This window comes from Phaethon aethereus (genome assembly GCF_964289735.1).
Source record: "Phaethon aethereus genome assembly, chromosome: 15".
Lineage (NCBI taxonomy): Eukaryota > Metazoa > Chordata > Aves > Phaethontiformes > Phaethontidae > Phaethon > Phaethon aethereus.
In genome coordinates this window covers 8,327,309-8,342,041 of record NC_138591.1, presented here as the reverse complement: position 1 = coordinate 8,342,041, position 14,733 = coordinate 8,327,309, and the positions used below count along the sequence as shown (strand labels likewise).

Sequence of the window (14,733 nt, the reverse complement as noted above, 5' to 3'; positions counted from 1 at the left end):
TGTTGTGATTCAATCTGCAACTTATAATTTTGAAAGCAAGTTAAATCAATTATACTAGTGCAGCTGTAACTTTCAAGAAACTTGCCAAACATACCTTTGAAATACGGTTTTCAACTTTTCCACATGATGAAATCTCGCCACCTAAAAATCTAGTAAAATGGAGACCTCCGTGTAGCAAAAGTAAGTCTATTGACAACACTTCCGTTGTAGTGGTTTTGATGGACGTCTTAGAGGTAATTCAGGGGCATCGCTTCCCGTTAGCCCTGCGGTCTGCCTACCGCAAGCTGAAACCACTACCTTGAGGAATGGTTATTATAGAAATAAGTTAAAATACATACATTTATAATAATTAAGAAAAGATTTATAATTTTTCACAGTTAGCTGTTTTGTTGTTGGTTGGTTGGATTTTTTTTTTTTTAATCAAATAGATTAGAGGGGGAATTTCATTCTGTAAATGTTCAGAAGAGAAGCACACATTGAGACAATTCGGTAGTTATGGCAAAGAATAAGAAGAAAGATGGCAAGAAGGCAGAAAAATCGTTACATCCTCCTGTTGCTGCACAAGATGCTACAGCTGAGAGTAGTTCAACAAACCTGACAGCTTTGCAGACCTTAGTGAATGGAGTGGAAGAAACACAGGCAAATCCAGTCATATCTGATAAAGAACCAGAGGAGGTAGAGGAACCTCCAGTCCAAGATGTTCCTCAATATTACGAAGAGCCTGTTCTTACTCAAGTTATTGTAAAAAGGTATGCTTGTAACAAATATGTCAGTGAAGTCAAGAATTCTCATTTAAGGATCTCTGGTGTACCCAGTGTCATACAAACACGTATTTGACTCTCGATTTGAGGCAGCGTATCAGGTTATTCAGACCTAGTAGCCATAACACCTTAGGAGGCTGATACATGTAGAATTCTGCTGCCGCCTTGCATCCTGGAGTGTTGCTGGCACTCTCTGCCTGCCAAAAGCCTCACTCTTTTAGCTTATTTGCCTACGGTGAAGTTTTGTCTAGATATGCAGATAGTTGAGAAAACATAGCTGTGTTGTTTAATATTCAGTTGTTGCTGCTTTTTAATGTTTAGGGCTCCTCATATCCCTTAAGAATATCCTAAACTGAGGAAGCAGGTGAATGGAAGTGTTAAACAAATCCTTTGGTAGTTCAGGGGGACTATATGTAATGTTTCACATACTGACCAGGTTGCTTGGCTGTGCGCTTAGTAAATGCTACCAATGTTACTTGTTTTCTTAATTGAAAGAAATATAAAGAAATAACAAGGAAGGTGCAAAAAATTGGAAATTGTGATGTAGCTCATTTTTCTACATAAGGTGCAACAACTGGCCTGTGTGTAAACCATGGTAAATCAAAAGTCATTTATTATATGTCTGTTGTGATTTAGGTCTACTGGTACTGACTTGAAAGCCTCATCTTTAATTTGTTTTCCTTGTAGCTATGAAGGTGGAAAAGTCTGTGGATTGTATGAGGGTGAAGGATTTGCATATTTTGAGGGGGGAAATACATATAAGGTGAGTGTATAAATTAAAAAAAAGTAACAGTGGCTCAAGTTCTTTCTCTAGAACAGGCAGACTATTTCTTTTAATGTAGGTGGAGGTTGAGCACTCAGAATATGTAAGCATTGAAAACTGTTGTTTTCTGGCATTAAAACTTCATTTGAAATTAGCAGTTGGAGGGGAATTCATATGTCATTTTGAAATCTTGCAGTCACTGTAGGCTTCAGCTGTGGTAAGAATAAATTTGGCAAATTATGCTTTTCTCTTAATTTTGAAGGGCATGTTTTCTGAAGGGCTTATGCATGGACAAGGGACTTACACATGGGCTGATGGAGTGACGTACGAGGTAAAGTGCAATTTAACTTATAACTGAACATAATTACAGCCAATTAGATGTGCAAATTCAAGGAAAGTAGGTAAGTTGCAGTAATTGGTACAGTATGGGTGTCAACTGCAGAACTATGGCAGTGATTTCAATCACAAGCCTGTTTTCTCACAGATAGTTGGGGAACAGAGAGTCTTAGTTTTTTAGATGTTGTAATTTAATCTTTTAGGGAACATTTGTTAAGAATGTGCAGATGTTTAATGGCCGTTACACATGGAATGATGGCAGCATTTACGAAGGATCAATCAAGAATGGAGTTAGGCATGGATTTGGATTTTTCAGGAGCGGTACTTGTCCCGTTTCTTACATTGGCTATTGGTATAAAGGTAAAAGACATGGAAAGGTAAGTAAGAACACCAAATGAGAGCATGGTCTTGGGTGACTACCTTCTAGAACAGCAAGCACTCTTGTGCAAAGCTTTTGCAAAAACGTTTTGTGCTGTCGCATGGTCTTACACTATGTAGGGATTCGTTTTTCCTAAGGATCCTCTCTGAAGTTGTGAATGCTAATTAAAACAGTTGAGGTAGGATCTTGTTTGTAGTAGAAGGGATGAACTGTATCCTAAAAGAGTAATTGTCCTATTATGTGGTTTGTCCTTTATGCTGCTCCAAGTAGATGATGACAAATCAAAACTGATGACTGCATCAGTAGCCGTGTAACATGACAGAACAATTAGCTTCCCAGTAATGACAAAGTGATCCCACCTCCCAAATCTGTTAAGCAGACCAAGTATGATAATTACAATTAAGACTGCCTTATGTAGGCAGTAACATCTAGTTCCAACTCTTTAAAGGCAAGTAGTGCTTTTATCTGTCTCTCTTGTGCATCCAGACTGAGACAGTCTTCTGGGCCTGACATTTTGAAGACCGATGCTCAGCATGTGAGGAAGATCCATTCTAATCACATGGGGTTTTGTTCTGTGTCACTAATGAGGCACTAAAATCACACAGGCTGCTGTGGATGGTCACTGGTGCAATGGTCTGACCAGTTTGTTCCGAAAGGAAGCTCTTGGATAAAGACAGAACAGTTAATGCTGCAGACCTACTGTTGGAAACTGAATTCTGAATGACTCAGAAAACTTACCTACCTCAGAGTGACTGCTGTGATTAAGTTGCCAAACTTAGGTCTCTGAAAGTATTTCCAAGTGGTTTGAAAAACATGTACATTTTCACATAACGTAAAACAATTTTTTTTTGAACACTTGGTCTTTTTTAAGGTCTTAACTAATATTCATCAAAAGATGTTGCTTTTTTATTTAATTTTATCAGGTCAGTTGCTTTCAATACAGTGTCTCAAAGTGACTATAAGTAAGAGTGTAATTACATGTGTCTTACATAATTTATGTGCAATGTTTTATTAATGTAGATGAATATTTAGGTATTTCAATTGACTATACTGTTTGTTTCAGGGTACCATTTATTACGATCAGGAGCATACCTCTTGGTATTCAGGTGACTGGGTAAATAACGTCAAGGAAGGATGGGGAGTGAGATGGTAAACATGATAGCACTCGTTCTTATCTTCCTTTTTTAAAAATTTTACATGTATTATGATACATTTTCTCCTATTGTTTAAAACGGATACAGATGCTACCATAGTAGCATTTCGTAGTAGTGTGTACTTTCTGCAGCGGAATAAATAATTGTACAAAGTGCATTATAATAATAAAATAGACCTTCTCTATAACTTACATTTTTATGTTGGTATATTTCTACTGATCGTTCCCACAAAAGAATGTCTTAAGGACAAAATCCAAAAATCAGCTTTGGTAAACCACAAATTGACATTAAAAAAACAAACAAACTCAATTGATTTGAGCATTTCATGAATAAACGAGTTATTTGTGGAATTATGTATAAAAGAACACTTTTATTAGCTATGGTGAAGACTCTTTGGAAAAAAAAGAACTGGTTAATATTGTTACAGTGATTTGTAAGTTAAAAATAGGAAGTAAACAGTGGGTACAACCAAACCTCTGTATCCATGTTACAGTGAGCCAACTTTCAAAGTAATGCTAATATTTAGCATTAATAAATGCTGAATTTATTAGCAATGAGGTTTTGCATAAACCTTGCTTTCATAAGATCCACTTAGAATTTAGTATGAGTGAGTCATTAACTTTTATTGTTTTCTTGCAGCTATAAGTCTGGAAATATCTATGAAGGTCAGTGGGAGAAAAATGTACGTCACGGAAAAGGAAAAATGAGATGGTTGACAGTTAATCAAGAGTATATGGGACAGTGGGTGTATGGCATACAGGTATTAATTTGTTCCACAGCAATGTCTTTACTTCAGCATCTGTCCATTACTCTGGTAAAACTAGATAAGGAGTTTTGTGCAATATCAAAGGACCTTTGTATGATTTTTGCCAGTTGAGATAGCAGAAATATGCTGTTTATTTTAGTTGATTCTCATGTTAGCAATATTCAAATTTTAAAAAACATTTTGACTTAGTCTTACAAAATCATAATTTAATTATCTAATGGAAAATAAAAAGCTTTTTCACCAAAGAAAGTTTAAAAGTTAAATGTCTATGTCTATACTTAGCTTGAGATATGAGTTCAGCGGTGAATATATGTGGCAATTTGGTTATGTGTTACCTGTGAAATACTAGACCACACTGTTCCCCCTTCTAAAAGTTTTATGTTGGAAGGAGGAGATTTCTGTCATTTTCTGTTCCTTCCATTTATTATTCTATTAGGAAAAAGAATGTGAGCTACTTCCTCTGTCTTTTCACTCTGCATAAAATTGTCAAGGAGTCCAGCTTCTGGAACATCGTGGCTCTCTGTCCGGCATGGTGTTCCTCACCTGGCTGTTCAGCGTTACAGTCAAAAGACTTCAGGCAGGCAGGATGTCTTTAGGAGTCCTCTTGGTAGAGCTTGCTCAAATACGTGTTGATTCGGTGTATCCTCCGAGTGCTTCTCCCATGCACCTTTGTAGAATATAGTTCTATGGATGGTTTGAAGTACTGCATCTATCAACTGGGTGCTTTTATTTGAGAGATTTGCCAGCAGTGACCCTTAAAGATGCCTAGATGCATCTCCTTCCCTCTGGACCTGTAGCAATAGTAGCTCTTCTGGGGACTTTTTTTTTTAAACACACAAATTTTTTTTCAGCATGGATATGGCAGCCACATATGGTTTTTGAAGAGAATGCCTGCGTCTCAGTATCCTTTAAGGAATGAATACATAGGTGATTTTGTAAATGGGGAACGACATGGACGTGGGAAGTTCATATATGCCAGTGGAGCAGTGTATAATGGTGAATGGGCTTGTAATAAGAAGCATGGCAAGGTGAGTATTGACAAGTAGTAAGACAAAACTACAGGCAGCACCAGAGGAGGCTATTCTGTTCTACATAGTGGATCTCTACAATTCTGTATGGAAAACTACATTGAATTTGCATTGTGGATGGAATCCCCACATAAAGGGGAGAATCCACTAAAAGCAGTAGGAGTCCTTTGAAGGACCTTGCTGGGCCACAGATTTGACTCCGTGGTTGGACGAGTGTTGTGTGTATAAAGAAATATGTCTTACTGTGGAGATTTTCAGTGCAGTAAGTGCATCTTGATTTTTGTAGCAGTTGGTCAGTACTTTCACTCTGATACTGTGAGCTAATGGATTTCAAGCTATAGTTGTACAGAGATGTTCTCACATTAACAGACTGTTTAAAAAAAAAAAACTGTGAGCCGAGTGCCACATATGCAAACTAAGGATTGCACACAAGTCTATATGGGAGTCAGGGGAAATGTTTTTTCCTCAAAATTGTTTTCAAAATCAAACGGAAATATAGGCAATTCTTCATCCCAGCAGTGTACTTTAATGAACAGGTGACAAAGTACTTTACAAAAGAGGGTAGGAAAAATTATTTTGCTTTATTTTATCTCGTATGTTGCAGGTTAGCCAAGATTCTTAAAAGGAAATTTGATTGAGAGCATTAGTGTTCTTTTTTATGATCTTTGATTTATATATTCTATATTCTATTATTTATATATATTTAAATTTATATTGAAATTAATCTGTCTATAGGGCAAGTTAGTCTTCAAGAATGGTCATGTTTATGAAGGAGAGTTCATAGATGATCGTATAGTAGAATATCCTGCTTATCGAGTGGATGCAATGAATGCAAAAGAGCTGCATGCCATTTGCACAGGCAGTCATTCTGGCACTGGTAAGCAGCTTAAGAAAACAAATTCTGCTCTGTTCACATTTTGTTGTTCCTTTTTACTATAATGTGAAGCTGTTCGTACTTACTCAAGAGCCAGACATACTTCTTCAAAGAACTTTGATAAAGATGGGAGTTATCTTAATAATTAGTTACTTTTGCTCCCATGCTTCTCGTTTCCTGTACATGACACTTTGACTTGAGTGACACATCCACACTGCATCTGTAATGCTTTCGGAACACCATTGTCTGAAAATTTCATAACTTACGTAAGATGTGCATTCCCTTTTTGACTAGGGGTTGGATTTGACAAAATGACTCTTCAGTTGTTATGCTGTTGATTATGATATCTCTACTCACTGTAAAGGAGTCTATTATTCTCAGTTTGAAGTCAGTAAGATAAGAAGGAATAATACATGTTTTATTTTCCCTGTGTGTGTGTATATTTAACTTCATTTTAGTTCTAATTTATTTTATTTGCATGGTAGAAAATATCACAATCATTAATGGATCAGAAAATACTTCTATTCTGGGATCAAATATTGAGTTGGAGATATCTTCACCACTTGACTTGTTGCCAAGGGAAGAGAGACATGAAGAAATGAAACAAGTAAGAGTCTACTGTTTGATATTTTCAGATTTCCCCCGCAGTGTGTTTCATATTATTTTATTTCTGGTTTATTTGTATTAAAGTAACTCTTTCCATAAAAGAATTATTCAAAAATCTGAAGGCTGTGAAACAGAAAAGCAAAAAGAATAAATGAACAGTATTGCCTCTTCCTGAGTGTCCACTAGAAGACAATAAAAAATATGTTAACATATCTGAAAGGGCATTCAGCAACTACTTTTAGCTGCTGTAAGGTTTGTCTGCTGACAGAGACTAACTTACTTTTATCAGTCACCAAAAAATATGTATTATAACTACATCTGACTAATGTTCTCATGAATACTTAACCAGGGATATGCTCTTTGAAGTTACAAGATCAAAAGCATTGTATGCCCAGTTACAGGTTTGACACAAGCTGATCCCTACTTGCTGTGAGACGATGCTGAAAACATATCCTGCTTTATTTAGGTAGAATTTGCTGTGTTGCGGCATATTACAGAGCTGAGAAGAGTTTACACTTTCTACAGTGGCTTAGGCTGTGATCATTCTCTTGACAACACCTTCCTCATGACTAAGCTCCAATTTTGGAGATTTCTGAAGGACTGCCAGTTTCATCACTCCAACATAACTCTTGCTGAAATGGATCGGGTTTTGAGCGGTTTGTATTTTTGTTGATCGGGGTCTAGAATCTAGGAATTTTGATAGTAAACTGTGGAAAATTGGAGTGGCAAGTTCTACTGATAGCTTAAGTCTGGTAGTTAAGTGTGAGTTCTTGGTGGATGCATTAACACTTCTCCAGGCACTTAAGGTGCTTAGGTGAGAAAATGCAAAATTAAAATACCACTTTAAAAATTGTTCTAAAGAGCCACCTGTTCAAAAATTGTATTCACCCCTGGTCTTGCCATTACTATTACATGTAGTTTAAGAGGTCTGGGAAAGAGAAGTAGAAGAAAGAAATATTTTTCTTCTTCCCGTCCCACCCAGTGCTCTTAACTTTGGCGTAAATGTAGTACAGTTTGGGTTTTGTTTTTTTCCTCTTATAGAGCCAGTTAATCAGTGCCATTTAGACCTGCAGTGCGATGCACTGCAGCATCTCTGGTATGTGAGGGGTTTAACTCCAACTTTGCTTCCCCTTTCATTCCTCTGTGCCGAGTGGATGCATTTCTCGAAAGAGAGGATTTTACAAGATTCAGCTATAGGTGGACGGTTCTCCCTTGCCCTGGTTGTTTGGAAGTGATGCTGTGCCTGGTGTAATTCTTCCAGGAGTGTTCTTACACTATGATATGTAGAGATGGAGAGGATAAGAAAGGCTGACAAGTCAATATGCCTATAAGCATTTTAAGTACGTCGTAGGGATTTATTTTGTTAAATTTTTTAGGTGATAAAACACCACTTGAGGAGATACATTGTCCACATGAGACTCTACTGTTCAGAACATTTTTATCTTACCTTATTCGTCTAGCATTTCATATCTATCATGAAGAGCACAAGTAAGTTACATCTTTTAGTGAAATTTATTTCAGTGTAATCAGTTTTATTCTTCCCAGAAAAGAGTATTTTTGTTTCAACTGTAGAGAGAAAGGTCCTTATCTGCATAAGTGTTTCTTAAAAATGATGTCCAGGAATGTTATTCCTGCTGCCTGTCGTATCCAAGGTAAGTAATGGTATTTCTTATGTGTGCAAAATTCATCAATTAGCACCACATACATCATGTTTTATTGTAACTTACTTTTTCCCAATTAATTTTTAAAGGTATCTTATTTTCTGAAGAACGACGTACAGTTTTTGCCATGAACTACATCAACAAGTGCTGGGAAATATACAGAGCTTTTTGTAGACCAAGTACCAGACCTCCATTTGAACCCACAATGAAAATGAGGCACTTTCTTTGGATGTTGAACGTAATAATCTAATTTTTTTTTAATTTTGTGTGCTTAGATGCGCTTTATTTGTTCAGTTGTTCTACAGATATTATTTATGTACTTTTGCAGGATTGAATTCTGATTTTGTTCTTAATCATTTCAAAGAATCAAATCTTAGACGAGTTTTAAAGGAATATAAATATTTTTGCTGGCCTCCCCCTCCGCCCTTTAAAATGTATATATGAAAATGTCTTACTGGTAGAACTGAAAGACTGGTAGCTTTTGAAATAACGCAGTAAACCATTTTAATAATAATTTAATGTACTGCATGATGAACATGAGATTCTTTACTAAAATTCAGTAATTCGGGGACAGATCAAGATTACACTGAAGCTAGGAAACAATTCCCATTGATATGTCTGGGTTTTGGGTCTCTGTCGCTGTTTAAATCCAAGCCTTTTTTAAATGAAAAAAATTAATAAAAATATTGGATGGCAAAACTGTAATTTCATACATTTTTATTTATGAGCTTTCACGAATTCTTTCTTAACACTGTTTTTGCAGTCTAGGAAAAATTCCTGTTGACTTCAGTAGGGTCAGAATTCACTCTGTCATTAGTTACATATGTGGAAGTATCATTTGAAACCACTAGAAATTTTGACGCACCCTTTAAAGGGAGTTAGCTAAGGGAATGCCTTAAGTGCTGTTAACATGTAACATTTAATCTTACCCAGGATTTTAAACTTCTCCGCAAACAACTAACTGCTTCAAGACTTGTGGAAATACTTGTCAAAGATGGTCCCTCTCTATATGATAGCAGTAGTACCAACCTGGAGCAGGAGGTATGTATGGGAAAAAAACACATCATAGTTCATTGCTACAGGAACAGTTAAAATTAATTTTAAAAAATGCTGCAAATACTGTCCTATCTGCTAGAACAGGAGGAAAATTAATTAATTAATTAAAAAAGAGTACAAACCTGAGCCTCTATTTTTATCTTCTTTTGTTCTGCCTGTATCTTCTAGTTTAGCTTGTGCACTTCTATGCTTGCTTATTATCTTGCCCTTCTTAGTACAGTCCCAGCATTCCTGACCATACAGATACCTCCTTAAGAGTGCTATAACCCAGAAGGGGTTAACTGAACACACAGTGTAAGGCTTACTAAGGGATTCATTATACACCCATTCTTGGGGCTTCTGGAAGCATTGTATGCAATTAAACATTTTAGGTAATAGCAATAGTTGTGTGTTATTTGTTAGAGAAATTTCACGTTGCTCCAGATACACCAAAAAAAATCTATGCGATATTTATTTCAATATGACTTGTATAAGGAGTAACACAGTATATCACCTCCTGAATTTTTTGAGCTTTGGCTGCTTTCAGTTTTTCTTCAGAAGACGAGATGTTTGAGTAAATAAATGACGCCAGCAAGGCTTCACAAACAATCACTTTTGAGTTCTTTGCTTGCTCAGGTACATATGCCCATTAATGAAGGGGTTTAGCAAAAATTAATGACTTAATCACTGTGTTTGTTTTACTCTAGCTGGTTTTTCTTGAATTTGTTGAAGCTCTTCTTGATTGTGCATTGGTGTATGTTACCAGTGATATGGTTAAGGAGCAAGTAGATCGTGATAATCAGAAAAGAAGTAGCTTTAGAATCAAGAATCTCTCCAAGGAAACCACAAATGTCTGTCTGTACCCAGAATATTCTCTGTCCCAGGTAAAGTTGGTGCAGATCTGTTAAATATTATTTTATGTCCATTTAGAGGGTGAAGTCGGGCCCTGTGAATGTTCTGTTTCCTGAACATAGAAACTAATTTCCTCTTTTTGCATAAACAGTCATTTGATTGGGTCCTTCTGCTTTTTCTGCTTGTTGCTACCTTTGATTGTAACATACACATAAAGTACTTACAAGTCTTCCAGTGTTTGAAGGGGAATTGACAAATTGGTTGACTGGTGGAAGATATGCTTCTCCTTAAGTTCAATGTCTAAAATTGCCCTGTAAAAATGGCATTGCAGTTGTTGTATATAGCAAGACTTGATGTTTCCCAGCAGTTAAGCTATGCTCTGTTTTTGCTAAACTTTTGAATAAGGATTTTGTAGGTTGTAAGATGCTGCCTGTGACGCTGGTAAAATTTAGATGCACAGGGTAGTTGAAGGCATGACTTAGAATTGTTATTATTTGGAATTATGCACAAGATGAAAGTTATTTTTATTAATTTTAAAGAGTATTCACACGTTATTTCACAGTCTCCGTAAGCCAGTAGTGCCACTGAACACCACCACTTCACATTCTCTGGCCACTTGTTCCCATCCTATGGAACCCATTCCCTTGCATTCCTGCAAGCATTAATGCAATTGAACAGTGAAATGGTCCACTTAAAATAGTCAGATTTTCCAAGACTAAAATAAAATCTTAACTTAAAATCTATTAAATGTAAAATTCTTCCTGTATTTACTTTCTATTAGTGCACTTACAGCACAAGTACAATAGGTACATACATAACTGATGACGTTTCCGAGGCAGCTGAGCTTTACTCTTGTTCACGGTTGTCTTCAAGCAAAAATGTCGTATCACAAGATGAAATAAAGAAACATGAGCTATGTGAAAAGCCCACACTGAAAGATGGAGCAGAGAGTTTGCAATTCATGGATGACAGAGTAGCCAAGGTAGTTTTAAGTTTTGAAAGGAACTAGAATTTCATCTAATACTAAATACTATGTGTTCCCATGCCTGGATCCGTGTATGAGCCTGGAAGTGGTACGTTTCCATTGCTAACAAAGTATTTGCTCCCACACATACTCGGCAAGGTGGGGAGTGAGAGGCCGAGAAGTGGGCAGAGAGATTTAGAAGCATTGGGGAAGGTAACCGTAATATAATTCCTAAAACACTTTACAGAATTATTCTAGCAAACTTTTCACTTTCACTGCCTTTACAATTTTGTACCTAGTGTATGACTATAATGAGATTCTTGACATCTCAAGAACAAAAATGGATTGTCTTATCCCTGTGATTTCAGAGTAAGATAGTAAGGATTACTGTTTTGTACTGGAATCATGGAAGTCAAGACAGATAATTTGGAAACTTCCTGACTTTTAGAAAATACACCAACACTTAGAAAACAGAATTGTTTTCTGAGGTTTTGTGAGACATTTCCTGTCACTTGTCTGAAAAGAGTGGCATCATCAGGCTGCAGAAGATGCTTGGGATGGCAGTTGGAAAGATTTCAAAGCATCAGTCTCAGATACACTCTCAAATGTTGTTCCTTCCTTTTCACTCAGTAGAATTTCTGGAATATATTCCTATACTCAGGAATAGAAATTCATTATTGTTTCCCCAGGAGCAAATGAATAACAGTATGTAGAGCGACATGTTAGAACAGAGGGATGTGTCTAAGAACAGGAGCTTTCATTCTCTGTACTTCTATCTTTCCTCTGAATAGGATAATCCTACTTCCCTGGTTGGTAGCAAAGGTAAAGTGTTACGACTGATTTGCTAATACTTGAAAGCATGAAACGCTATTGGAATTTGAATATTTTGAAATAGGCATAATTGCAGAATGTATTCAGTTGGAAGAATGCTTTGGAGATAGGAATTTGCATGACTCAAATGGACATTTGATTTCACTTTTTAATTTCAACACAAGTCCACGCATTTAGTAACTGAATTTAAAACCTTGGCAGCCGCCAAGACCTTGTGAAGACAGAGAGCATGCTGGTCAAGAATTTCGACTGGGTAAGTACTGTAGTTACCATAAGCATTTATAAGCAGTGGTGCTAAAGAAGATTCACTTTTTCTGCAACTTTAAAGATGATTAAAACAGTAGCTGGTAATTGAAATGGCTGGATGTATTGCAATTACAGAGGGTAGCTGCATTCAGTTTGGCAATTATGACAAGGTTTACATTTCGCTTTCCAGACTTGCTATACACAGATAGTTGGGCAAGTTTGAATCTCTGAACTTTTTGTGCTTTTTAATTAGAAGCTATCAGATTTTCCTTAAAAGTAACTTAAAGGCTTTCACAAACTAAATTCTTCCTGTTCTGTCCCACTCATTTGGGCATGGAAACAGGCTATTGAATTCTGCACTGTGCCTTCACTATAAACAAAGTTTTCACCAGTACAGAAGTATTTCAACCACAGGTCTAGCTGTAAGGTCAGATGACATTTTATATTTGTTAGTGCTGAAGATAAAGCCTGATATTTAATACACAGAATTACAGACTGTATAATTTAAATTTTCTTTCTTTGCAGTATCAGATAGTGTCCTCTCATTTCACACAGCTCATGGAGATATCAAAGATGTTCCGTCATTGTTCATCTGGGATGCAGAAAAAGAACAAGATTTCTGTCCAGCAAAGGAATTGACAGGTAAAGCAGTCCTACTGTTTTAAGACTAACACAAAAAAAAATCCCTCATAGCTCTTGCATTGCAGTTTTAATTGTATATGCAGATTTCAGCTTGACACAAGAGGGCAGTAAATGAACATGAACTCTGAAGAAACGTTTTTAAAGAAAATTTTTAATAGAATTTTTTTAAAGAAAATTAAACTTAATAATTAAATTAGATGTTTAGGTACTGACTTAAATAGTTTCCCCAATTTTAAAATGCCATATTTGATTTGTGGGGCATCTATAAGCTGTAACTTGTATTTATTCTGTGAGAAGCTCCATCTGCAAGCCTGCCCATTTTTTTTTTTGTCTTGGACAAATAAAAGATATTACTGCTATGTCTTGCTTCTTTTACTTAATATAGTAATTATTATTAATGGTGTGCCACCATTAGCTGGGATAAGATGTCTTATGTTATGACAGGCCAGCATTCACACAGAAAAGAAATTAGGAAGAGCATTTTCATATGTTGAGGCTAGTAACCTTTTTATACCATCTCCCTTCTGGCTGATTAGCAGATCTCATCTGGGTTGTTTTTTGTGGTTGTTAAGTCTTTTCTACAGATAAAGAATCCTAATCCAAGAACATAGGTAGATAAGTATCTTTGTGTAGTCATCAGCCCTTCCACTGAAATCTGATGACTGAAAAGTTACAGATCTGAAAAAAAACATTGTTTCTTAAAGTATCAGCAGATGGGCCCTAGCCTAATTTTTGACAGTCACTATATGGTGCTTGCATGCAATTGTGTTGTTTCAGGTAGTCATGTTTGTTCATCCATTCCCCCATGCACAGAAGTCATGGATACTGATCTGTCATCAGACTACCGCAGGAGACCTTATCAGATCTGAAATATTGTACTTCAAAACACATTTGAAATACAAGAAGTGCCCTGCTAAATAAGTGTGTTTAATTTACTTGTTGCAGAGGAACCAAAAGAAGCTAAAACTGAACAAGATGAATTTAGTCTGTGGATGTGTCAAGTGCAGATCTTTTTTACAACTAAGTTGTTTCCTGCTTACCAGCATGAAAAAGTGCTGAGGGAAAAAATAAAAGAAAATCAAATACGGGATGCTGAATTAGCTGAGCTGAGAAAGATCAAGGATGAGGAGCTGGCAAAGTGAGTGTTGTATCTTATCTTGAAGTACTGTTCTCTCTTCTACTAATAAAATTATTGAAAATGAGAAGTGTGCTTTATTAAAGTAGTATAGCATACTGTAACTGGGAAAACAACCTTGTCCAGGTATAAGCAACATACAGTAATAAATCACTCATGTGACTTCTGCTACTGGTGGGAGTAACAAATACAAGCTGCTTTCAGGTTACAGAACTCTCTTAACTCTCTGATATTTCTGTCACTTGAGCCCTGCTCTGTGTAAAGGCAGTTAAGATGTGTTTTTACATAGTCAGACTTGAAGTGATGACAAGACAGATTTTCTGTTCTCTGCACTATGAGTTTATACTTCTCATATAGCTGTAGTTGCTTAGCCAGCATAAATCTGTCTCCCTGCTCTTGCGGTACATTAAATTTAAACTTTGTTCACTCAGACATATTGCTGGAAGAGAAGCAGAAGAGGCAAAAAGGCAAGCAGCTGCAGCAGAAAAAACATTTGACTCCAAGAGTGCAGATTTTAAAGAGTTAGAGGAGCCTTTTACACAGTTAGTACCCCCTCCAAAGGAGGAGGCACCCATTGTAACACCCCCAGTTGTTACCAAGGTGCCTGCTGGCAAAAAGAGAAAGAAGAAATAAATCTTCTGATGAGAACTACTGAAGCTTCAAGTAAGTATTCTGTGAATTAAAAAAACCACCACCACAA

At 36.5% G+C, this 14,733-nt stretch overlaps 1 protein-coding gene across 1 annotated transcript; it reads left to right on the top strand.

Annotated features, from left to right (window-relative positions):
- Positions 1 to 109: 109 nt before the first annotated feature.
- Positions 110 to 14,666, top strand: RSPH10B (radial spoke head 10 homolog B; the record flags this gene model as incomplete). Its single annotated transcript, XM_082006960.1, is given in 21 exon segments — positions 110 to 749; positions 1,449 to 1,524; positions 1,787 to 1,855; positions 2,064 to 2,237; positions 3,303 to 3,388; positions 4,033 to 4,153; positions 5,011 to 5,187; positions 5,923 to 6,064; positions 6,547 to 6,668; positions 7,134 to 7,323; positions 8,044 to 8,155; positions 8,240 to 8,319; positions 8,418 to 8,566; positions 9,262 to 9,369; positions 10,071 to 10,247; positions 10,997 to 11,132; positions 12,188 to 12,203; positions 12,205 to 12,263; positions 12,788 to 12,898; positions 13,844 to 14,036; positions 14,465 to 14,666. Coding segments are annotated over 21 exon segments (2,754 nt in total). The 5' UTR covers positions 110 to 495.
- Positions 14,667 to 14,733: the final 67 nt, after the last annotated feature.